At 56.4% G+C, this 25,405-nt stretch overlaps 1 protein-coding gene across 4 annotated transcripts in view; it reads right to left on the bottom strand.

Moving 5' to 3' along the window:
• CA9 (carbonic anhydrase 9) overlaps window positions 1-25,405 on the bottom strand; it is a 35,484-nt gene that overhangs the window by 5,137 nt on the left and 4,942 nt on the right. For 2 of the 4 annotated variants that reach the window (XM_050943637.1, XM_050943636.1), the window contains exons 2-9: window positions 18,857-18,886; window positions 13,568-13,738; window positions 9,739-9,881; window positions 8,320-8,412; window positions 7,725-7,791; window positions 7,028-7,185; window positions 6,641-6,782; window positions 2,739-2,813 (exon numbers count right to left, since the gene is read on the bottom strand). In XM_050943637.1, coding sequence (XP_050799594.1) covers window positions 2,739-2,813; window positions 6,641-6,782; window positions 7,028-7,185; window positions 7,725-7,791; window positions 8,320-8,412; window positions 9,739-9,881; window positions 13,568-13,738; window positions 18,857-18,886 — 879 coding nt within the window. Of the gene's footprint in view, window positions 1-2,738; window positions 2,814-6,640; window positions 6,783-7,027; window positions 7,186-7,724; window positions 7,792-8,319; window positions 8,413-9,738; window positions 9,882-13,567; window positions 13,739-18,856; window positions 18,887-19,064; window positions 19,249-25,405 lie in introns of those variants that run through there. The other 2 variants (XM_050943635.1, XM_050943638.1) reach the window with 2 other exon arrangements.

Here is a 25,405-nt window from a genome sequence, read left to right as displayed (position 1 = left end):
ATACCTTCTTCAGGCGCTTTGTCGGTGCTTCCCCCTGCAGCATCTTCAGGGGCAGGAGTCACGGGGGGATTGCTGCCCTCTGGGGTGAGATTACAGGGGCTCAGACATGCACAAACTGGGGGGAGGGGCTTTTCCAGCCAAGGGTCACCCACAATCCTTGCTCTCAATCAAGGAATAGCCTAAAACTCCATCACGGAGCCCTGGAAATCCAGAAATACCCTGAGCATCCCAGCAAGGCAGACCATTACAAATCTGTTAGCGCCTCTTTCAGCGCTGCGAGCAGCCTTGCTAAACAACGCTACATCTCCACCTTACCTGAATCGCACCCCCATGGTCCCAGCCCTCTTTTTGCCACGTTTGACTCACTCCTCTAACCCTCCCCTCCTTCTGCCTCCACTGCTTTCTCCCCAAAGGGGCGCGGCTATTCCTTCCAAGAGCAGATTGACAAATTATAACACGACCTTCCCCCTTTCAGCTTGCCTTCCCTTTGCCTCCTACACCTCTCGCTGCCTTCTCCTCGAGAACAGAGGCAGAAATTTCTCATCTGCTCGCCTCCTTGAGCCCCAGGACCATCTGCTCCCCTGGGCCACTTTCATTCCCTCTTTTACCCTTCTCTGTAATCTCACTGGCCTCTGGTGCGTGCTCCCTCTGTGACAACATCTTCCTATGGCTGGCAGCATGCTTTAGTCTCTCCCATCGTAACAAATGAGCCCAGTTCCCTTTCAGTTCTGAGGCCACCGAACACAAGGTTTGCGCTCGCTGGCTGGAGTTCCACTCCACCCTGGCTCTTGTTCCTTGCATTTCACACTCATCCAAGTCTGTAATGACCTCTTAGCCGAGGCTCAGACCCATCCGCCTTGACCTGTCAGCTGCCTGCCCTGCAGTCACCCATGCTCTCTTTAAAGCCTTGTCCTGCCTGGGCTTCTGTGACTCTGCCCTCCCTGAGTCTCCTCCCACCTCTCCAACTGCTCCTACAGCGAGTCCTTCTGAACTTCCTCCTCAGTCCCACTTCAGCTGTCTGAGGGGTTCCTCAGGGCTCTGGCCTTGGGCGCCTTTGCGTCTCCTGCTACACCTCACTCTGAGTAATTTCATCTGCAAACATAATACCAGCTCTACGACTGTGTTTGACGGACCAGTCTCTTTCTGTACACACTAACATCTCAGCCTGTCTCGCTGACATCGCTTCCTGGCTGTCTCACCATCAGCTCAAGTGCAACATGGCTAAACCAGAGCACTTAATCTCCCCCTAACACACAACTCCGCTACCTCCTTTCCTGACCACAGTGGACAACACCACAACCCTGCTTGTCACTCAGGCCTGTCACCGGGATGTCATCATTGACTCGGACGCTCTCTAGTTCCTCACATCCAGACTGAGTCTAAGTCTCGCAGCTTTTTTTGCAAAACATCACTAAGATACAACCTTTCTTATCCATCCACAAGCTAAAACACATCAGCTCATGTCTCAATTACTGTGCCAGTCTTGACATGTCTCACCCTGCCATCTCATACGCATTGGGAATGCTGTTACAAAGCTGATTTCCTAGCCTGTTGCTCTGACCACAGATCCCTGCATTGCTGCCCTCTTCTCTAGCGCAGAGGTTCTCACCCTTTTTGTTTCTGCCACCTTCCCTCAACACTATAAAAACTCCATGGCCCACCTCTGCCACCACAACTGGTTTTCTGCATGTAAAAGCCAAGGCCGATGTTGGGGATAGCAAGCTGGGCAATTGCCTGGGGCCCTACGCCATAGGGGCCCCTGCAAAGCTACATTGCTGAGGTTTCAGCTTCAGCCCCGAGTGGCGGGACTCAGGGCCATGGGCTTCAGCCCCATGCAGCTTTATGCCCTGGGCCTCAGCAAGTCTAATGCTGGCCCTGCTTGGTGGCACCCCCCCAGGGGGCCCCAGACCCCTGGTTGAGAACCACTGCTCTAGCACATCCAACATCTGCCTCCTTGCTTCCCTTTCAAGGCCCTTCATGGTCTATCTCCCCCTAGATGGCGTTAAAAAAAATAAAACACTCCAGCCAGCAAGAGTCTGAGATACAGGGGACAAACTAGCTACTGACACTCCCATCCCCCCACCTCCCAAAGAGACCCCTGGGAATAGTATAGCAGAGCCCATCCCCCCCACAGCCAGCCATTGAGACAGCCCCGAGCCCCTCCCTCCAGCGAGCACCCCCCCCAGGAGCAGCGTCTACCCCCACAACCAGCCTCTGAGACAGGCCTGAGCCTCTGCCCCCCCAACCAGGAGCAGAGCCATCCATCCCCCACTGCCAGCCACTGATACAGCCCCAAGCCCCTCCCTCCAGTGAGCACTGCCCCCTACTCCCAGGAGCAGAGCCATCCATCCCTCACAACCCCCACTGAGACAGCCCTGAGCCCCTCCCTCCAGCGAGCACCGCCCCCGCCCCCCCAGGAGCAGAGCCATCCATCCCCCCTAGCCAGCCACAGAGCCAGCCCCGAGCCCCTGCCCCTCAGGAGCACCCAACCCGCACGGAGCCACAGCCGCACCCAGCCACCAGCAGAGTCAGGCCACGCTGTGCCTCAGAGCCCAGAAGCCTCTGGCCCAGAACCCCAGCAGAGGCTCTGACTGCCCAGACAAGGTAGCGCCACCCCCCCCCCCACCCAGCCCCAATCACTACAGCTGTGCTGGCTGCAGGGAGACAAGCAGGACAGATGGGGGAGCCCGATCCAGCCCCCGAGGAGATAACAAAAGCTGCCAGGAGGCGAGCGGTACCTGTTCCGGGAACTTTGTCCATGCTTCTCTCTGTGGCACTGTCAGGGGCGGGCGTCATGGGGGCAACTCCACCGTCTGTGGTGAGATACAGGGACTCAAACACACATGATCCAGGGGCCTCTCAGCACCCCCTGGGATCACCCCCACAGCCCACGTATACCTAGCAACTCCCCTGGAGTGCCTGCACCGAAGCCAGGAACAGCCCAAACCTGGTCCCAGCATCCCTCACAGTCTCCTCCTCCCCACTAAGCAGCCCAGAGACACACTGAGTTCAACCTCCTGTGGCAAGGATGCGCCGAATCCTGTGCCCAGGCCATCCCTACCCCTCGTACCATCATGCAGGCAGCTTTGGGCTCTTACCAGAATGCTCCCACCCGCCCCGTTCCAAGTCCTGATTAATGGGGCAGGACCCTGCATTAGCAGCCAGGCAGGTAATGTCAGTGCTCTGACTGCTGTGCCCCATGTGTTTGGCACAAGCCTCTGTTAGGCTCAGCTTTGCCTGATTCCCTGCTGGGGACGCGGCCTCCTTTGGGACTGCATGCCCGTAGGCCACGGGTAGGCAAACTTTGGTCCAAGGGCCACATCTGGGTATGGAAATTGTATGGTGGGCCATGAATGCTCACAAGATTGGGGTGCAGGAGGGAGTGTGTGAGGGCTCCAGCTGGGGGTGTGGGCTCTGAGGTGGGGCCAGAAATGAGGAGTTCAGGGTGTGGGAGGGGGCTCTGGGCTGGGGCAGGGAGGTGGGGTGCAGGAGGAGGTTAGTGGCTCTGAGCAGCACTTACCTCCAGCAGCTCCCAGAAGCAGCAGCATGTCCCCTCTCCGGCTCCTAAGTGGAAGCACAGCCAGGCGGGTCTGCGCACTGCCCCATCTGCAGGTGCCGCCCCCTACAGCTTCCATTGGCCCTGCTTGCTGGCCAATAGGAGCTGTGGGGGCGCCACTTGGGGCGGGGGCAGCATGTGGAGCCCCCTGGCTGTCCCTATGCATAAGAGCCAGAGGGGGGATGTGCCGCTGCTTCCAGGAGCTGTGTGGAGTAAGCCCCCAACCCTGCTTCCCAGCAGGAACTCAAGGGCCAGATTAAAATGTCTGAAGGGCCAGATGTAGCCTCTAGGCCACAGTTTGCCCACCCCTCCCATAGGCACTGCCCACAGCACATGGGTGGCAGAGACAGGGGTCTGGCTCAGACTGGGGACCTGGGCTCAGCCTGGCTGGAAGAGTCAAGCTGAGCAGCAGGCAGCCACGAAAAAAGCCCTGAACCCTGCAGCAAAAGGCACCTTCCTCCCTCTCGCATTCACAACCCCGAGCCAAGATCCACACCCTGCTACAGCCTGACAGAGATGCCCAGGACCAGGCTGGAGCCAGAGGGCACTGCTCTGGGAGGGCCTTCTTCCACTGAGCCTGGGGACCTCTCCACCCAGCAACCAGTGGGCCAGGAACTTGCCAGAGGGAATCTGTCCCTCTGAGCTGTGGCACCTGCCCCAAAGACAACAGAGATGCATTATCTGGGCCTAGCCACCTCCCTCCCCAACCTCCAGGGCCCTTTAACATCTGGGAGCCATAGAGGCCCAAGAGTGGGTGAGTGGCTCTGAGGTGTTCCAGCAGAGCCCTGGCCCGTGGGTGCATGCTGCACCAGGGTCCCAGCTCGTGAGCACCATCCCAGGAGGGTCGGAAGCCCGGATGCCCAGCCAGCAGAAATTAAAGAGGCACACAAGGAAATGAGCCCTTAGCCATGTTACCAACGGCATCAGCTTTCGCTGCAGTTCAGCGCCTACAGCAAAGCAAGCAGAGCAAGCCCAGCCAGGTGGGCGGTGGGGGCCCAACGGCACCCACACGGTCCTGTGCTAACCATCACCATCCCCCAAGACACCATCACAAGGGGGGGGCCTTCGTGCCCTCTCAGCCAGGGCACTTGCAGAGGGAGCTGGTGCGGCCATGAGAGACAGCCCCCCACACCCCTCCAGCAAGCCCCTAGCGGGGACAGAGCTGCAAGGATGCTACTCACCATCCTCTGCCATTTCCCGAGGCAGCAGCCAAGCTCTAACCAGGGTGTAGAAGACGAATCACTCGCACTGTGCCCCCAGGTGCTCAAAGCCTGGCTGGGAAAGGGGCGGGCAGACCCTAGGAGCCATGGCTGGGGCAGCTCCTGCCCTCACAATGTGCAGCGCTGGGGCCTCCTGGTACGGCCAACACGCTCAGTGCCACCACAGAGTTGCCTGGTCTCATGTGCAGCCAGAGGCAGCTCAGCCCCTGCCTGGCCATGTTCTCGGAAGCACAGGGAGTCTGGCTCCACAGTGCCTGCAGCCCATTCCTGTTCCCACGTCTGCCCAAAGCCAGCGGCTCTGTCCAGACCATGGTCACTGCAGTCAAGGAGGCACTGTGGCCCATCATAGCGCCAGCCCCTTCACAGCCCCTCTCCCTGTGAGGCTGAGTGTCCCAGCCTCCATTCCCTCCAGAGCCTGTTTTAACCGGTAATGTTTGGGACATCAGAGGAAGAGCCAGTTAGCGTGTCACCCCGCCCCCTCCTGCTGTCTCCCTGGGGCACCAGGCCTGCTGAGTGGGAGGCACTGAGAGAGCAGCCCCAGCTAAGGGGTTACAGATGGGTTCAGGTTGGCCTGGTTTGGGGCAGCAGGACCGGCCAGAGCCCACTGGTGGTTTCGTGCTGCCCCTGTGGAGGTGGGGCACCCAGACCTTCCCCTCCTCACTGCTTCAGGGATCCATGTTACGTCTGTGCAGATACAGATGAGACCTTATTGCTCCCAGCAGTCCCCATCAAGGCGCCTGTGGGGCAGAGTCAGGGACACATTCTTCTCCAGTGAGTCTGCTGCCTCCTTCACGCTGGGCAGCAACAGGATTGATATCTCTGGGGCTTACTGAGCCTACAGCGTGTGACCCCTCTTTCTAGGGCGCCTGCACTGTCTCTCCTTGAAACCCACCCTCACCTGCACAACGTATGCTGGAAGGGCGATCTCAGTGACTGCGATTTCCAAGGCCTCCGCCGCCCTCCCTGTGCCAGGGCTCCAGCACATCCACCAGCATATGTGGTTGGTGGTGGGTCAATCGTCTGCTCTGCAGGCTGTAACTGAAACTGGGCCCAAAACACTAGAACTTTGTGACACATCATGGGGCTCCACCAGGCAAATATTTACCCAGTGCAGTATCACAGCCATTAATGGTTCTGTTATCGCCTGGTACACACCTGCTGTATCATGCACAGGGTGGCTTTGTCTGTGGGTGAGACACAGAGACACGCTGGGGCTTGGCCCAGCCTCCGTTGTTGAGTGCTCCAGGCGTGGGGCAGAGAGGCTGCAGCTTTCCTAGACCACTGATGGGTCAGGAAGATCTATAAGCACCTGGGCTGGGGCAGGGGTGTTCCAGGGAAGGCTTCAAAGAAGCTGAACTGACCAAGCCCTTTCCGAGGTGGGGCAGAGGATATGTCCCCGCACTGCTGGGCATAGCCAGGCCCAGAAGTGGGAGCCACAAAATACCCCTGGCCTGGAGGGTGTGTTCTGGGGTTGCAAAGAGTCCTGCTCTCCTGCAGTTCCAGCCTGGCTTTGGCTAGCAGGGCTGGGGACATGCACCCAAACACCTGGTCCTGAAGAGAGCTGGCAAAAACTGCAAACAACTTGCTGTGACTATTTGTTCAGACACATTCTTTTTGTGCCCTGCTGGCATGTCAGCTGTGAGGCCAGGACAGAGCAGGCCATGGAGACCAAGATGCCTCACCCCACAGGTCAGGTTAGCAGTGAAGCCCATTGCATTGTTGTGGCCCCACCGCTCACTGGCACTTGCTTACAGGAGCTATTCCTTCCTGGAACACCAGCGTCCTGGTTCTGCTCTGCCAGGCATGTCTGTGTCAGGGTGGCATGCAGCAGAGAACCGCCCAGCCCCATCCCACAGCTCCTTACCAGGTAGCGGGACCTTCCTTGGGCTGAGGGATGCCTGGAAACTCACTAGGACTTTCCGTCCGTGCAGATGCTGGATTAGCCGGAAGTTGTTCTGCAGGTCCGTGTCATCGTCTCCCTGCAGCGTGGTCTCCAGCAGCGAGATCTGGAGAGGGAGGGTTGAACGGAGTCACTAAGCTGCCCCTGGGATCCTCATGAATGCAGCCATCCTCGATACTCTGGTGCGAGGGGGGCTGGCTTCAGGAAGTCTCTGGTGGCCTACGGGCCGCCCCCACCCATTGCTGGTGCTGGCACGCAGCTCCGAGCGTGACAGGAGTGGCAGAGCCACCTGCAGACAGTCCCACCCACTCCCAAGAGAAGAAAAGGAGGCCCTCACCCCCCTGGACGGACCTGTTCCTTGGACAGCAGCACCGTCCAGTTGAAGACAGTCCAGTTCACCGTCTGGTAGCAGGGAGGGGTGGTCAGAGAGCCACTGTAGCGGTAATAGCGGCCTAGGTTGGCGGGCAGCAACCCTTCAATATTGAATCCAGCCACAGTGGTTTCCTTGCCTGGAAGGAAAAAAACACTGCCTGTGCTCTAGAGCAGCGTGTCTCCATGCTCTAGAACACAGAGACAGCACAATCTAGAGCAGCACCGTTCCGTGGACTAGAGCACAGCAACAATCAAGAGCTGCACAGGCCCCTGGGGATTCGAATTTGGGCAGCATGATCCTGGGCACCACGTCCCCAGGAGCCAACACCCAGAGAGGGTGAGCTGTCACTGCGGGAACTGACCCCTGGTTTCACTGGAGAAGCACAGTGCCCTGGCCAGGCATAGCCAGTCTGTACAAGCCCTGGATGGACGAGCCTAAGGCCCTAGGGAAGCCATGTCATTGGGACAGGTGCAGAGTGGGAGTCCGGGGAATCCCGAGGGATGAGACAGGAATCCCCGAAAGGCCTCTGCTGAGCTGGCCACTCATTGCCTGGCTGTCTCACAGGAGCTGCCTGCCTCTGGCTGGCTGGCATGCACCGGCCTCTCCATGCAGCAGGCAGTTCACTGCTGCCCCTAGCTGGCCCCATGGTGGGCATTAGGTGCACAAGGGCTTTACCTTCCTCTTGGATCTTGTGAAGCTGCTCAAGCAGAGGCTGATAGTGCACGTTGTCCTCTGGCCCAACCTGTAACACAGAGACTCAGCAGGTGTGAGAGCCAGGAAAGGCAAGTCTCCTACCTACTGAGCCTGAGTCACAGCAGGGGCGCTCTGAAAATGGGACTAATATCACTGTCACAGGCAGAGGAGTGACCCGTGACCTCCCTGACTGACCTGGCTGGGATCAGGACATCCCCCAGCACGGCCCTGGCACCCCCTGACCAGGATCAAAGCATGAACCCTACTATTGACCAGCGATTAGGGCATCCCCTAACGTCACCTGGATCAGTGCACAGAGCACTTTCTGCCTCCCACCACAAGCATGGTCCTGCAATCGGGGCATGTCCTGTCTCTGCTCTGGCATGGCCCAATCGTCAGGGCATTCCTCCCTCCCGGACAGCCCCTGCCCTCCTCTGCCCCTATTCTCCTCCATCCCAGAACTGCCTATGCCCTCTCAGTCCTCGCCTACCCTGCCACACCCAGCCCAGTGATCAGAGCATCCCTTCCTGGCACTGCCCCCACCCCACCTTCCCAGGGACTGCCCCATTGGCATCACCTGCAGGAAAGCTGCCAGCACTGCTAGGCCACCGGGTTGCTTCATTGCCTCTTTGATGCTGCCACAGCTGGGGTTGTAATAAACCATATGGATCTGGAATCAAAGCGCAAACCCCCCTGAGGCTCCATTGTGCCATGGGCGAGTGCTGGACCAACCAGCCCTGTATCAGTCCCAGTGTGACCCCACTAGGTCTGGCCAGTCCCAGCACTAAGGCCTCTCCATTAGCAGTGCCTGGCGCTTGGTCACATGGCCAGAGTTCCCCACTCAGCACCAGGCAAGCTCCCCAAACCATTTTACGGTGACCCGAGAGTGCTCCTGCTGCCAGCCCCTGCTGCCCCAAGAGCCCTGCCACCAGCCTTCCCCTGGTTTCTGCACATGGGTCAGGGCTGAAGGTCGTCTCCCTGGTGCCCATCTAGCTGGGGCAGCAGCAATCCGGCAGCCAGCTCCAACTTTTGTCCTCCCTGATGTACTGGGCCCTGGCGACTCCGTGCGAACAGCAACAGGGAGAGGGTGGGTAGAACCAGCTAGGAACCAGACCCAGGCAGCAAACACCTCTGTGTATAAGACAACAGTCCCAGGAGTTCTCTGACCACACAGCTCTGGGCTGGTGCCAAGGACGAGGGCCCAGCGAGCTGTCCCCACTCCCAGGCCCTCACATGCCAGAGAGCAGGCCAGAGTGCTGGGGAAAAGCTGAATCATCCTCCAGCACAGGGCAGCCTGCACTGGAGAGCTCTGTGTTGCCCCCTCCTTAGGACCTAGGTCCCCTGGGGAAGCTTATGCCCCCCCAGGCACATCCTAGGACAATTTTAAAGGGGGCTGTGATGGACCCTGGACTTGGGGGGGAGGGGGGACGCTCCCTGTGCCCCAGCACCTGGTTAGCACCAGGGCAGTCTGGCTGCAGAGCAGGATGGATTGTTTATCCTGTACACAGAGTGTGTGGGTCTGTCCCCACGCTGTGCACTGGGTGCCTGGCTCCAGGCCATTCTCTCCCCTCCCCCCCCGCCCTGCTGGCACAATGTCCCCTCCATGGGGGAGTTTTGCCTCATTTCCCCTCTGCTTCCATGTTTCAGGCTGTGTCATAAACTCTGCTTTTATTTCAGTTGCTCAGCCCTAGGCGCATGATTCCTCCCTCTGGGTTCCTGGGCACTTGAACTGTGCTCTCAGAGGATCTGAGCCAAGAGCAGAGACTGGCTGGAGCACTCCACTGAGGGCAAAGGGGTGGTAGCCTCCCCGCCAATGGAGCTGCAGAGTGGACAAAGGCCAGCTGGTGACCTGGGGATGCCACATCCGCCTCAAGGCACCAGCCCTTCATGCTGTGCAGACAGCTGGAGCAGGTGGGACTGATTTGATCACAGCCAATAACTGAGGCACACCTGGGGAGCAGCAGGCAAGAGGGGAAGGCCCATGACGGATCTTTACCTCCCCATCATAGCGGCGTCCATCCACGGTGTGTTCTGAGCCAGGCCCTTCTGGGGAGCCCCAGTGCAGGTGCAGCTGCATAGCTCTGTACTCCTGTGGGTAGCCGCTGGCAATAGTCAGAGAGCCAGGCAGCCGCAGGACAACTGCAGAGGTGAGGGAATGAAGGGGTAGAGAAGTCAGAGGGGGGCTCTGAACCATGGCGCTGGCACCAGGCGGAGACGTGTATTATGGAAAATAGTTGATGTGGTTTAATGGAAAACAGGTCCTATCAAACAAACTGATTTCATTCTTTGAGGCAATTAGGAGTTTGGTTGATAGAGGCAACGGTAAAGATGTAACATATGGAGACACTGTAACTTAAAAACAGCACTATACAGTAGCACTAGAGCACATTAAAAGGATTATGCCCCGGCTAACCCAACAGCTCTCAAAAAACAGCTTTCAATGGGGAATCCGCACTGATCAGGGGAGTCTAGAGTGAGGTTCTGCAGGGATCAGTTCAAGGCCTGACACTATTCCACAGTTTCACTAACGCTCTGGCAGTAAGTCACAGCTGATGGCACAAAGATCGGCAAAATGATAAGGATGAGAAAGGTGCAACCACACAGACCAATCTGGATCACTCCAAGCTGGATCCATCTAAGAACAAGGAACCCAAGCGATATGTCCCGGGAAGCAGCGACTCTGAAAAGGATTTAGGGGTTACAGTGCACCAGCAACTCAACAGGAGCTCCCAGTGGGACAAGGGACTAATGAGGGGATTAGCAAAGGAGCAGGGAGGTGCCTTTACCCCTGTATACGCATTGGTGAAACTGATCCTGGAACTTGGGTCCAGTTCTGGGGTCCACATTTAAAAATTAGAGAGGGTGAAGAAAAGATCTATAAAAATGAGTTGAGTGCTACAAAAAATGTCTCCGTCTGTTTAATCAAAAAGGAGATTGAGCGGTGACTCGATTATGGTGTAGGGTTTGTCTAGAGCACAGGAACACTCAGGAAACTAATGTTTAAAGTGGATTAGTTAAACACCTGTGTGGACACTCTGAATCAGAATTAAAGTGAACGAAACAAAACTGAAAAAAGGCCATGCTAATTCTGAATAAGAGCATCCACAAAGGAGTTCAAGGCAGTTTAACTAATCCACTTTAAGTTCATACCTTTGGCTAATTCAGATTAATTTTCCTGCATGTTCCCATGTACACAAACCCTTATTTACCTAAATACCTTAGCCCTAAGTACCTTCCTGGGAAGAAAATAACAGGTTTTAAGGGCTCTTTACTCTAGCAGAGAAAGGCAGAACAAGAACGGATGGCTAGGAGCTGAACACACATGAATTCAAATTAGAAATTAGGCACAAATTTGGAAGAATTTTTTTAACATGATTAAGACCTGGCACACACTGCCAGAGACAGTGCTGTACTCCCTGTCTCTTTGACATCTTCAAGCCTGGCTGCCTTTCTGGAAGCTGCTTTAGCCAAACACAAGTTCTGGGGCTCAGAGCAGGGGACTGTGGTGGGATTCAAGGACATGCGCCACAGAGCAGGTCAAACTAGGGATCTGATTGTCCCTTCTGGCCTTGGAATCCAGGAATCTATGAAACTCTAGGACAGCCAGGGAACCTTCACTGGGAGGGGCAGAACAGTGAGCCCAGAGCTTACCCAGACCTGGCACCCCAGTGGGGCTGCTGCGGGAGACTGGAACTGTAGAACCAGGAGTTTCCCCCACAGCCAGCGCTCCTGCTCCCCACAGCATCCTCTCTGCTGGGAGAGACCAGGATGGAGTGACCGGGCGCTCCCCCTACAGCCAGCACTCCTGCCCCTCCCCACTGCATCCCCCGTGCTGGGAGAGACCAGGATGGAGTGGCTGGGAGCTCCCCTCACAGCCAGCACTCCGCTCCCCTGCTCCCCAGAGTGCCCCCTGCTGGGAGAGGCTGGGACTGGAGTGGCTGGGAGCTCCCCTCACAGCCAGCGCTCCTGCCCCCCCCCACGGTGCCCCCTGCTGGGAGAGGCTGGGACTGGAGTGGCTGGGAGCTCCCCCCACAGCCAGCGCTCCTGCCCCCCCCCACAGTGCCCCCTGCTGGGAGAGGCTGGGACTGGAGTGGCTGGAAGCTCCCCTAGGGTTGCCATCTTTCTAATCCAGGGGTGGCCAACCTGGGGCTCCGGAGCCACGTGCGGCTCTTCACAAGTTACTGTGCGGCTCCTTGTATAGACACTGACTCCGGGGCCAGAGCTACAGGCGCCAACTTTCCAATGTGCTGGGGGGAGGGAGGTGCTCAGTGCTCAACCCCTGGCTCTGCCACAGGCCCTGCCCCCACTCCACCCCTTCCTGCCCCCTCCCCTGAGCCTGCCGTGCCCTCGCTCCTCCCCCACCCCCAGAGCCTCCTGCACGCCACGAAACAGCTGGTCGGGAGATGCGGGGAGGGAGGGGGAGGCGCTGATTGGTAGGGCTGCTGGAGGGTGGGAGGATCTGGAAGCAGGGTGTGAGGAGCTGATGTATTGCTGTGGCTCTTTGGCAATGTACATTCGTAAATTCTGGCTCCTTCTCAGGCTCAGGTTGGCCACTCCTGTTCTAATTACACAAAACTGAACACCCTAGCCCTGCCCCTGCCCTTGCCCTGAGGCCCTGCCCCATGTCCCCCCACTTCCCCAAGACCCTGCCCCTCCACTCACTACAGTCCCCCTCCCTCAGTGGCTCGCTCTCCCGCACCCTCAGCTGGGCTGGGGCAGGGGGTTGGGGTGCAGGAAGGGGTAAGGGCTCTAACTGGGGGTGCATGCTCCAGGGTGGCACCAGAAATTAGGGGTTCAGGAGGGGGCTCTGGGCTGGGGCATGGAGTTAGGGTGCAGGAGGGGGTGACAGGCTGTGGCTGGGGGTGCAGGCTCTGGGGTGGGTTCAGGAATGAGAGGTTTGGGGTATAGGAGAGGGATCAGGGCTGGAGCAGAGGGTGGGGTGTGGGGGGACATGAGGGGCTCTCACTTGAGGTGTGGGCTCTGGGGTGGAGCTGGGGATGAGAGGTTTGAGGTGCAGGAGGGGGCTCTGGGTTTGGGAGGGCTCAGGGCCAGGGCAGGGGGGTTAGGGCTCATGGCTGGGACTCAGGGCTTACTTCCCATGGCTTCTGGGGGTCAGCAGTCTCCCTGCCTGTCCTGGCACTGTGCTGCACCCCAGAAGCGGCCAGCAGGTCCAGCTCCTAGGCGGAGGGGGGGACAGGAGGCTCCACGCACTGCTCTCGCCCCCAGGCACTGCTCCCCCAGCTCCCATTGGTCATGGTTCCCAGTCAATGGGGGTGGGGAGCCAGTGCTCGGGGCGGAGGCAGCACACGGAGCCCCATGCCACCCACCCCGCCTAGAAGCCGGACCTGCTGGCCACTCCAGGGGCCCAGCGTGGTGCCAGGACAGGAAGGGACTAGCCTGCCTTAGCCCAGCAGCCCAGTCAGTGGTGCTGACTGGAGCCACCAAGGTTCCTTTTCGACTGGGCGTTCCGGTCAACTGGACACCTGGCAACCCTATGCTCCCCCAATAGCCAGCACCCTGCCCCACGCCTTAGAGCGCCCCTTGCTGGCAGAGGCTGGGACTGGAGTAGCTGGGAGCCCCCCTATCCCAGCCAGCGCCAGGCCCCACTCCTTAGAGCACCCCCTGCTGGCAGAGGCCAAGGCTGGAGTAGCTGGGAGCCCTCCAGCGAGTGCTCCTGCCCCACTCCCCACAGCGCCCCCTGCTGGAAGAGGCTGGGACTAATCTATGAGAAATGTCTCAAAATATCCCGTCTCATCTGAGCATCCTGTGACGCGAGCGACACGCCCTGTGAGCCCAGCACACAGAGCTCAGCCCCTGGCACTGACCTGTGTGGCCGTTGTTCATTAGGCTGAGCTGCTCACTGGGGTCCAGGTTGTAACCTGCCAGCACAATAGGCTGCAGCTCACGGCTGAAGATTGTGGAATTGGTGTCAATATTGATGGGAGACTGCTTCTGCCCACCGCAGAATGGGAACTCCAACTGCCACTCGTCCTTATCTGTGCAGGGAAGAGAGAGACACATGGGAGAGCCTGTGGGGTGAGGGGGGCCTGCCGGGGAAGAAGAGGGTGCAGGAAGACTCCGGGCCCACCAGCAGAGGCTGCAGCACTCACGGGCTGGTGATGTTAGAGGTCTGAGCGAACTAGGGGCCTGTGGGGACCTCAGCTGCAAACACTGGTGCGTATGCCACCGGGATTGTGCTGGCCACTCAGAGGGCCTGAGTGCAGCACAGTGTATTTGTTCACACTCAGTCCATCTTGCTGACGGCCACTTACCCCTGAATTTTACCCTGGAATGGTGGAGGAGGGGGAACGGACAGTACAAGCATCCTCTCGCCCCGCCTTGTGGTACCTGCCCTGAGCATAGTGCATTGGGGTGCTGCTCCCCTGTGCTAGCTCCCTCTAGATTTGCTCAGAAGCCTTTGCAGGCGCAGCGCTGCACTGCTGCTTCCTGCCCAGACAGAAGCTGATGGCCAGGGCCTGCTCTGCCAGCAGACTGTGCTGGGCTCAGAAGCTGCTGGAATCTCTGTGCAGCTGTCACAGGACAGGGCTCTGCACATGGTGCACTGCCAGGAGCATCTATTTTAAGGAGCAGCTGGACAAGCTGTGAGAAGACGATTTACAGCCTGATCCTGGCAGAGAGAGACGTGCTCCTGGCGCAGCTGTGTTGCTCCCTCCCTGTCACTAAGCGTGCGCTTGGCTGCCCTGCCCTTCATGGCCCTTTCAGAGGCAGCCTGGCTGGCCAGGTCAGAGACATGAGGCAAAACTGCTAACACAAGTCATATGTGGGGGAGAAACATGCAGCAGCAGAGCTATGGCCATGAATGGAAACATGCTGGTGGCTCTGTAGGCAACAGGACTTCACTGCACAGTGAGCAGCACCAGAAACTCAAAGGCGGCACCAGAGAGCAAGCCCCATCTCTTCCACATGCACACAGCCAGGCAACACAGGGACCTGAGGCCATGGCCAAACATGTTCATGTACACATGAAGCCCTTCTGTGTGTATGAGAGCGAGACAGACAGAGCCATGTCTCTGTGTGTGTCTACAGGGGCTGTGCCCAAAGACACCCATTTCCGTGTGCATCTACAGGAGTTGTGCCCGAAGACACGTGTGTGTGTGTGTGTGTGTGTGCGCGCGCGTCACAACTTCTGGGGGACCCATCGCCAGCATAGCCCTGCCTAGGCACGTGTCTGCTTTAAGACCTGTTAGGCTGCGCATGTTGGATTTGAGCCAATATTATTTTTGGCTGGCTTACTTTTGCTATGCCTTATTCCTGGATTTTGAATGCCTATAAAGATTTCTGGGTTTCCCTGCTGGGGCTCAGTAAATGGGCTCTTTCTCTTATTGGTAGAGCCCTGCATGGGACTAGTGTAGAGCCCTACAGAGGGACTGGGATCCCACAGGTCCCGCAGGACATGCTGCCCTGCTAGCAGCAGCAGGATGTTTAAAAGTCCTGTGCAGGACTCTAGCTGGAAGCAGAGATACTGGTGTCACAGGTTGCTCCTAGTTACCCCAGTTCAAGGTTTAGCTGGAGCTCCTAAGGAGGAACAGGTTAGGCTGAGCACCTGGGGGACATTTTGGGTGAGCGCTAGGGGAGGAGTAAAGAAGGGTAGCACCCACAGAGCACAATTCATGGTGCGTATTGCTAGGCAGAGTGGCTCAGAGTGAGTGCCTGGGGAACTGTTCAGGGCCCACACCTGGGAAGAAGGTTTATGGTGAATGCCAATGGCTTGGTTTAGGGTGAACACCCCAGGAGGAGCAATTAAGGGAAAACACCCAGGGAATGATTCAGCGTGAGCACGTGGGGAGCAGTACTTTAGGGTGAATGCTGGACGAATGTTTTTTGAGTGAATCCCAGAGATGGAGCAATTTAGAGTGAACCCTCACCGAACGGTTTAGGGCAGGGACCAAGGGATGAGCAGTGTAGGGCAAACAGTCAATGAACAGATGTAAGCATCCAGAGAAGAACAATGTGGGGTGAAACCATTGGGGAATCATTTAGGGGTGCACCTGAGAAGAGGGCTTTACAATGGACACCCAGGGACAAGCATTAAGGGCAGAGAAGTTTGGGGTGGACACTTAGGGAGCTGTTTAGCAGGAGCACCCAGGGAACAGGGTAGGATGAGCATGTAGGGAAGAGCCTGGGGATTGTGTTAGGAGAATTTGAGAGTGAGTATCCAGGGAGGAAATATTTAGTGGGGCATGAGAGGCGACTGGCTCAGGCAGAGCACTCAGAGAGGTGCACTTAGCGTGAGCACAGTGAAGAGCGATAGGACGGCCTCATGGGACAGCGTTTACATGTTTCTCCCCTACATGGAGTGAAGTAGAGTAAGCAGACCAGCGGCCTGGTTTAGGATGAATAACCAGGAACTGGTTTAAAGTGAGCACAGAGAAGACTTACTCTGGTTCTCCATGAGTGTCTACCCTGAACATTTCCACCCCCAGTGCTTATCCTGATCGACCGCTTCACCCATGTGCTCAGCCTTCACTGTTCCCTTTCTGGGCACGTACCCTGGACTGTTCTCCCATGGAGCTCACCCTCCCTTGAACCCCTGCCCCAGTGGTCCCACTGGTGCTCATTTAATAGATGTGCTCCCTGGGCAGGGCTTTCCCTATAGGAGTGTTGGGGCCAGGACATAGGGCAGAGTTTCTACCTGCCCGGTGGTGCCCCCACCGGCTCTACCCAGGCCCATCCCCCACTCCACTCCTTCACCCAAGGCCCCACTTCTGACCCGCCTTTTCCCACCACCCAGCTCTGTCCATCCCACCTCTTCCCACCCCGCCCCACCTCTTCCCCACCCATTTCTGCCCTCTCCCCCACAGTGCTTCCTGACACTGGAAGGGAGGGGGAGACGCTGATCGGCAGGGCCTGCTGGCAACCAGGAGGCGCTGCGGGGAGGGGGAGGTTGGTGGGGGTGGCTTCTCCCTGTGCCCACCTCCCCTCCTGCCTCCTCACGAAGCACAGGGCCCCCCAGAGCGTGAGGCCCAGAGCAGTTGCCCGATTTGCCACACCCTAGGGAGGGCTCTGTCTCTGGGTGCTTCCCCTAGCCCCCTTCGCTCCAAGTGCTCACCTTCAATTATTATTGCCCATGTGCTAATCCTAAACTGTTGCTCTGAAGGAGACTCCCCAGTGTGCGCATGCTAAACCATGCCTTGCAGGAGATGAATTTAAACTCTCCTCCCCTAGAGCTCACTCTAAACCCTTCGCCCCACCCCACTCCTCGCCACGTTTCCCCCACCCCACTCTTCGCAGCTATTCCCCTTTGGCAGCTCTCCCGCTTTATCCCCACAAGCTGCCCACACTCCCACTTAGTATCATGCTGCACTCGAGCTGGGATGAGGCAGCATGTCGCAGGCTGTCGCTGTTTGCAAATAGCTCAGTACAACCCTGGTGCTGTGAAGCATGAGTAAAGCCACTGTGAGCTCACGCACCCGGGTGTTGGCCAACATGGCTCAGCGCCGCACTGAAAACCCCTTAGCACAAATGGCCTTTGGCCAACACGGCTCGGCGCTGCACTGAACATGCCCCCCTTAGTGCTAATGGGCCTTTGGCCAACGCAGCTTGATGCCGCTCAGAACACCCCCTTAGAACTAACGGGCCTTTAGTCAACACGGCTCAGCGCCACACCGAACACCACCCTTAGCGCTAATGGGCCTTTGGCCAACACGGCATGGCATTGCACTGAACATCCCCTTAGCGCTAATGGGCCTTTTGCCAACACAGCTCGGCGCCGCACCCAATGCCCTCCTTAGCGCTAACGGACCTTTGGCCAACACAGCTCGGTGCTACACTGAACACCCCCTTAGCTCTAACAGGCCTTTGGCCAACACAGCTCAGTGCCACACTGAACACCCCCTTAGCTCTAACAGGCCTTTGGCCAACACAGCTCAGTGCCACACTGAACACCCCCTTAGCGCTAATGGGCCTTTGGCCAACACGGCTCGGCGCCGCACCCAAAGCCCCCCCCCTTAGCGCTAACGTGCTAACTGAATGGGTGGAGACACAGGGATGCATTTAGCCTTCTTTGGGCTAGTGCACAATCCTGACATCAGAGGTCCTGGACCCTCCCCGCCACCTCCAGCCTGTCCCTGGGCCTCAGGAGGGGCAGATCTGACCACTGTCAAGTCTAAGTGAGACATTTCTATAGGGCCCAATTCACATTTTGGGTCCTAATTCACCAGTCCCCTGCACCTTGTGTTGTCACTGACACCAGTGCAAAGTGAGTGTAAGGTGTCCTCACTCTGATTTATAGGGCAAATGAGACGCAAGGCTCAGGATAATGGTGACTAGGGCCTTTGTGTGAATGTGGGGAGGACTGTGGCTTGCATGGGATGGGTGAAGAGAGGAGCAAGGAAACCCAGCATAGAAGGAAGCAGAGGAGCCCAGCATGGTGGAGTCAGGGGAGCCAGGAAGCCCAAGGAGCAAAGCAAAGGTCCTGTTGGCACAGCTGAGATTTCCAGCCCTAGCCCTGGTTAAAGGCCAGAGATGTGAGGAACTCTCTATCCAGATGGGCTGTCCCTGCGGGCAGCAGAACAGCCAGTTCACCAGGCAGGCACAGGGTCAGGAGCCTAGCTTGTGCCCTGGGCCACCTCCCTATAGGTAGGGAGCTGCACGCCAGCCTCGCCGCAAAGCAGAGTGCATATGGCAGGGGGACACAGGACTGGTGAGTCAACATCCCATAAGAGAGGAGGTGCTTCTAAGCCAGGGGTCAACGTTCCAGCAGAGGGAGCAACCCTAGGTCTGTGTGAACATGGAACCTGCCTCTCCCAGTGACCCCAGGGGTGGGTGAAGTCCAGCTCAGTGAGTGAATGAACCTTTTAGCTTGTGGGAACACAGAGCAGATGTGCAGGGTGAGGCCCACAGCTCCTGACAGGTCACTCTCTCTTATCTGAATCTGAGCAGCTCCCGCCTCTCCCTGGGTCTGTCAGGCCCCAGAAATGCTTGTGAGCCCCTCTGGGGTTGGTACCAGATTCCAACCCTGCTGCTGAACAGGGGCAGGGCACGGCAGAGCATGGGCATGAGCAAGGCAGCCCTGTAATAATTAACCCTGGCTGGCATGGGCCCAGGGCCTGCTGTGTGATATGAAAGGGTACGAGTAACCACAGTGTATTTACCTGCATAGCTCCAGTGACCGTGGCCAGGACCTTGAAAAGAAAAGAGAGACAGAGAGAGAATGAGTGGAAGCCACGAGCTGGCAGCAAACAAACCAGTTCCAGGCAGCCCTCCAATCCCCACCCAGCTGGACTGCCCCACACTTGATCCCAGCTCCCTCCCAGTTTCTCACCCTTCCCCCTCCTCTCACTCAGGCAGAGGCAGAGTTACCATGAAACAAACAGTGAAGTGGCACGGGGCCCCCAATGAGTGGAAACCCCACAAAATGCAGGACAAATCTCATCTGACAACCAGCCCCCAAGTCCCAGTCGGCAGCACAGCAGGGCTCAGGCAGGCAGGCTGCCTGCATTCTGTGGCTGGTAGTTCGACACTGCTCCTGGAAGCGGCTGGCATGTCCCTGCGGAGTGTGTGCCTCTGCGCGTTGCCTCCACCCCAACCACCAACTCTGCAGCTCCCATTGGCCAGGAACTGTGGCCAATGGGAGCTGTGGTGTCAGCGCCTGCAGGCAGTGGCATGCAGAGATGCCCCTCCCCTGGATCCCCCGCTTAGGGGCCGCTGCCAGAGAGGTGTGCTGGTCGCTCTGGGAGCCACGTCACTCAAGGTAAACACCATCCCCTGACTCCTCCTGCACCCCAACCCCCTACCCCAGCCAAGAGCCTACAACCAGCACCCAAACTCCCTCCCAGAGCCCAACCCCTGCACCTCTTCCTGCACCCCAACCCCCTGTCCAAATCAAAGTACATCACTTTATTTTCATTTACTTCCTATTACTTATAATATAGGAGAAGGATGATGGAGGGTAGGGATAGGGTCCAGAGTGACCTAGACAAACTGGAGGATTGGGCCAAAAGAAATCTGAGGAGGTTCAACAAGAACAAGTGCCGAGTCCTGCACTTAGGATGAAAGAAGCCCATGCACTGCTACAGGCCTGGAACCGGATGGCTAGGCAGCAGTTCTGCAGAACTGATATACCTAGACTTTAGTAAGGCATTTGATACGGTCTCGCATGATATTCTTATAGATAAACTAGGAAAGTACAATTTAGATGGGGCTACTATAAGGTGGGTGCATAACTGGCTGGATAACCGTACTCAGAGAGTAGTTATTAATGGCTCCCAATCCTGCTGGAAAGGTATAACAAGTGGGGTTCCGCAGGGGTCTGTTTTGGGACCGGTTCTGTTCAATATCTTCATCAACGATTTAGATGTTGGCATAAAAAGTACGCTTATTAAGTTTGCGGACGATACCAAACTGGGAGGGATTGCAACTGCTTTGGAGGACAGGGTCAAAATTCAAAATGATCTGGACAAATTGGAGAAATGGTCTGAGGTAAACAGGATGAAGTTCAATAAAGATAAATGCAAAGTGCTCCACTTAGGAAGGAACAATCAGTTTCACACATACAGAATGGGAAGAGACTGTCTAGGAAGGAGTATGGCAGAAAGAGATCTAGGGGTCATAGTGGACCACAAGCTTAATATGAGTCAACAGTGTGATACTGTTGCAAAAAAAGCAAACGTGATTCTGGGATGCATTAACAGGTGTGCTGTAAACAAGACACGAGAAGTCATTCTTCCGCTTTACTCTGCGCTGGTCAGGCCTCAGCTGGAGTATTGTGTCCAGTTCTGGGCACCGCATTTCAAGAAAGATGTGGAGAAATAGGAGAGGGTCCAGAGAAGAGTAACAAGAATGATTAAAGGTCTTGAGAACATGACCTATGAAGGAAGGCTGAAGGAATTGGGTTTGTTTAGTTTGGAAAAGAGAAGACTGAGAGGGGACATGACAGCAGTTTTCAGGTATCTAAAAGGGTGTCATCAGGAGGAGGGAGTAAACTTGTTCACCTTAGCCTCCAATGATAGAACAAGAAGCAATGGGCTTAAACTGCAGCAAGGGAGATTTAGGTTGGACATTAGGAAAAAGTTCCTAACTGTCAGGGTAGTTAAACACTGGAATAGATTGCCTAGGGAAGTTGTGGAATCTCCATCTCTGGAGATATTTAAGAGTAGGTTAGATAAATGTCTATTAGGGATGGTCTAGACAATATTTGGTCCTGCCATGAGGGCAGGGGACTGGACTCGATGACCTCTCGAGGTCCCTTCCAGTCCTGGAGTCTATGAGTCTATGAGAAAAGGACCTGAGGATTACAGTGGATGAGAAGCTGGATATGAGTCAGCAGTGTGCCCTTGTTGCCAAGAAGGCCAGCGGCATATTGGGCTGTATTAGTAGGAACATTGCCAGCAGATCGAGGGAACTGATTATTCCCCTCTATTCGACATTAGTGAGGCCACACCTGGAGTATAGCATCCAGTTTTGGTTCCACCCGACCTCCAACAGAAGGGATGTGGACAAACTGGAGAGAGTCCAGCGGAGGGCAACAAAAATGATTAGGGGGCTGGGGCACATGACTTACGAGGAGAGGCTGAGGGAACGAACTGGGGGTATTTAGTCTGCAGATAGGAAGAGTGAGGTGGAATTTGATAGCAGCTTTCAATTACCTGAAAGGGGGTTCCAAAGAAGCTGGAGCTAGGCTGTTCTTAGTGGTGACAGATGACAGAACAAGGAGTAATGGTCTCAAGTTGCAGTGGGGGAGGTTTAGGATGGATATTAGGAAACACTGTTTCACTGGGAGGGTGGTGAAGCACTGGAATGGGTTACCTGGGGAGATGGTGGAATCTCTTTCCTTAGAGTTTTTAAGGCCCGGCTCGACAAAGCCCTGGCTGGGATGATTTAGTTGGTGTTGGGCCTGCTTTAAGCAGGGAGTTGGACTATATGACCTCCTGAGGTCTCTTCCAGCCCTGATATTCTATGACTCTATGAAAAAAACGAATGAAAAACTTGAGGGAGATAAGAAAGAATGTTCTTTTTCGTGGCTGGGTCCCGAAGGGGTGTGTGCGAAAATGAAGCTGTGCACAGGGCCACACTAACTCTAAAGCTGCCACTGCACTCAGGTGCAAGCTGGCAGACTCCCTGTAGCATCAGGGCCAGCTCCTCTCTCAGACACATGCTGAGAAAGGCCCCTTCGGAGAGTCGCTCTCCTGCTCACTCAGTCCAACCTGATGCATCTGGAACATTCCAGAAATTTGGGCCATTTTTAAGTGATCTGAGTCTGATGAAATGGCAGTGTTTCCCATGCACTGAGAAATTGTATAAACACTCTGTCATGTGCCCAGCTATCTCAAAAGCCGCTCCTTCTCCACCCTCAACCTCTTCTGGGTCAGTGCTCTCGAAGAGTAAGGCCTGAAGATGTTTAGCTTAGCAGGAAGGCTACACTTTTCCCTACATTCCTAATGAGATGCAGAAACTCCAGATCATGTGCTCCTGGGGCATATAAACCGGAATAGGGAGGAGGCTAGGCAGGTGATTTTACTCCCTGGGCGTAAAATTCGGTGCGCTGCTTGGGGTGGCGAAAACTGTAGAGCCAGCCCTGCCAGTTCCCTCAGCCCCTCCTCATAAGTCATGTGCCCCAGCCCCCTAATAATTTTTGTTGCCCTCCACTGGACTCTTTCCAATTTTCCACATCCTTCTTGTAGTGTGGGGCCCAAAACTGGACACAGTACTCCAGATGAGGCCTCATCGATGTCGAATAGAGGGGAATGATCACATCCCTCAATCTGCTGGCAATGCCCCTACTTATACAGCCCAAAATGCCGTTAGTCTTCTTGGCAACAAGGGCACACTGTTGACTCATATCCAGCTTCTCGTCCACTGTAACCTCTAGGTCCTTTTCTGCAGAACTGGGGACTGTATGATATGACTCTGCAGAACTGGGGACTTATTATCTCTCCCTTTCCTAACTGTTTCTCGCAGTCTGTTAATCTTTTTGACTGCCGCTGCACATTGAGCAGATTTGTTTAGAGAACTCTTCCAGTGCTGCCTTCTCTGGCCCTCGTCCTCTCTCCAAACCCCTCCTTCGCTCAGTGCTGAGATGATCATGCTCCTTCCCCCCAGGCCCCTGCCTGGCCCATACACAAAGAGAAGAATCAGGTCTCCCTGCTCTGGTTGCCTTGACAATGAGCACTGGGCCCTGCAGTCACTCAGGGATGTGATGGAAGCAGAGGCCAGGAGGCTGCATTCCCATTGTTCCCAGAAGAGTCTATTCCACACACACTCACTCAGCTTTGCTCCACAATCTCCTGCCTCACCTCACAGAAAGGCTGCACCCCAAAGGGGAGTATACAGGGCTCCACACTGGAGGTAGGCATGACAAAGGGGAGTGCAAGGGAGGAGACCCCGACACTTGTATTTACCTATGGCCAGACTGTCCCTCTTCCTCACGCTCAGGGGGTAGAGGAGCAGCAGCAGGATCCCTGTTTCTCAGCTGGTATCAGATACTGGGTGGGGAGCCCAGTGCTGCAGCATGACAAGCTCCAGGACACAGACAATGCCAGCAGCAGCAGCACAAGGGAGTAGCTGGGAGCTGGCCTTGTCCTCACCCCTCACAATGGGATCCAACTAGGGCAAAGGTGGGCAAACTACGGCCTGTGGGGCTGTCCTGCCCGGCCCTTGAGCTCACAGCTGGGGAGGCTGCCCCCAGCCCCTCCCCTGCTGTCCCCGCTTCCCCACAGCCTCAGCTTGCCGTGCCGCCAGCGCTCTGTGAGCTCCTGCCAGGCAGCGTGACTGTGAGAACCACCGGCCTGCCCCTGCACGGGGGTCTCCCAGTAACATCACAGCCTCTTGCCAGGCCACTGTGTGCTGTGATCCCATCAGCTCTCACAAGCTTCTGTAGCACTGGGCCTGATCAGCACCTGCATGAGGCACCTCAACGGCACACCTAGGTACTGCCCATCATGGCATGGGTGACTGAGGTGCCTCTCTCTGCCTCCACACTGACCCAATGCCCCAGTGTGGGGCAAAGAGGCATTGCTGGAGAGGCTGTAATACCAAGAGCCTGACCACTTGTGGAATTTAACAACCCCCCAGCACTTTGCACAAGGGATGATAACACTGGGGCCCTGGCCCAAATTCTGTGCAGGTAATTATAGCCTGCCACCTAAATTCCCCCTATACTTGCAATCAGGTACAGTTTTCTTCCAGTCAGAAATTGTTGAGAAGCATTGCTATTCACTGTTGAACAGCTGCCACACACCACACCAGAGGTGGACGCATTTCAGTGGTGGGTCACATGATCACTGACTATCCATTACCTATCCCTCAGGAGGAGTGAGGCTTCAGTCATTGGTTATAACGTCAAAAGCCATGAGTGAACGTTCATCTGGTCCCCCACCGGTTAGGTCACCCCTTCACAGGGTGTCAGGGCCAAGATTTTCTTTGGTGAGAATCCCAGCCAGGGAACTCAGCAGAGAAAGCTGCACACAAGGCATGTTCAGCTGCCACTGGGCTCAAAGAATCAGAGAAGCAAGACTGCCTGTCACTCTGTCCCAACCCATCCCCAGAGTCAAGGCAGGCATCAGCCACCAGCACATTCTCTAGGCTTCTCTCAAGTCCAGCGAAAAATGCTGCAGATGACAGGGCCCTGCTCAGGGAGACCCTCCTCTGGCAGCCTGAGATTCAGCCTAAAGCTCCTCTGTGTTAATTTCAGCCACTTTCTCCTCGTCACTGCACACAGCCAAGTGCCACCAGAAATCGCTTTCTCTATCAGGCATTTTGAGGATGCTCATCATGGCAGCGCCTGAGAAAGTGCCAGATCTGTTCCTTCCTTACTGTCAAGTTAGGGCAGGAACTGCCATTAAAAGCAGGCAGCTTTGCATGTCCACACTGCTCCAGCAAGGAAGGCAGTGAAAGCAGAGCCAGTTTGCTGTCAGAGGGAGGTGCTGAAAAAGCTGTGGGCTGGAACCAGTCCTGTGCAGAAAAGAAGCTGCTGACTATGGGACAGCTGAAGCCCTCAGTTCCCAGGAGCTCCTGGCAAACAGCCAGCCTGGTTGTGCTGGAAACCAGGCCTTGGTGGCTGGTGTGGTTCATGCGTCCTGGGGTCAGTGACTGGCTTGTACCTGCTCTGTTGCCCTCCCACCCTCACAGAGCCCTGTCCCTCTGTACTCCATTTGCCCCCTGCTCCCAGGCACAGCACTGGAACCTGGGCTACTCTAGCACAAGACCGCCCCCAGACCTCAGCTCCACCCATAGACCTCTCATCCAGTAAATGAGGGGGATCCCCGCATCTCCTCCATTGGTGACAGACAATGCCAGGGATCCCCAAATCCCACCCTGAGGGTGCCTGGCCCTCATGCCAGGGCACATTCCTGGAGAATCGCTCCTTGAAGATGAGGAGCTCTGACCTCCCAGATTCTCACCCTCCTCCTCCTTGTGGGCATGCTGCCCTCCACCTCTCTGTCCTGGCACATGCCCCATAGACACTGTTCATCTGATGCTCCTTGGCCCCTCCCTGCATATGCCCCATGTCTGGTGCTACTTCTCCACTGCTTATTGGCCCCTCTGCCTTCACATGGCTCAGATTCAGCTTCTCCAGGATCCCCTGTCCTCCCACACAGGCACAACCCATGGGTACAGCTCTCCAGGGCTCTCCGGTGCACACCCTGGGCACCACCCATGCAGGCCTCGCTCCTTCCCAGCCTGAGCTCCGACTGCACAATAAC

This window comes from Gopherus flavomarginatus, chromosome 3, assembly GCF_025201925.1.
Source record: "Gopherus flavomarginatus isolate rGopFla2 chromosome 3, rGopFla2.mat.asm, whole genome shotgun sequence".
NCBI classification, from domain to species: Eukaryota; Metazoa; Chordata; order Testudines; family Testudinidae; genus Gopherus; species Gopherus flavomarginatus.
Note: the sequence above shows the minus strand (reverse complement) of the source record. Positions and strands in the feature narration are given on the sequence as shown.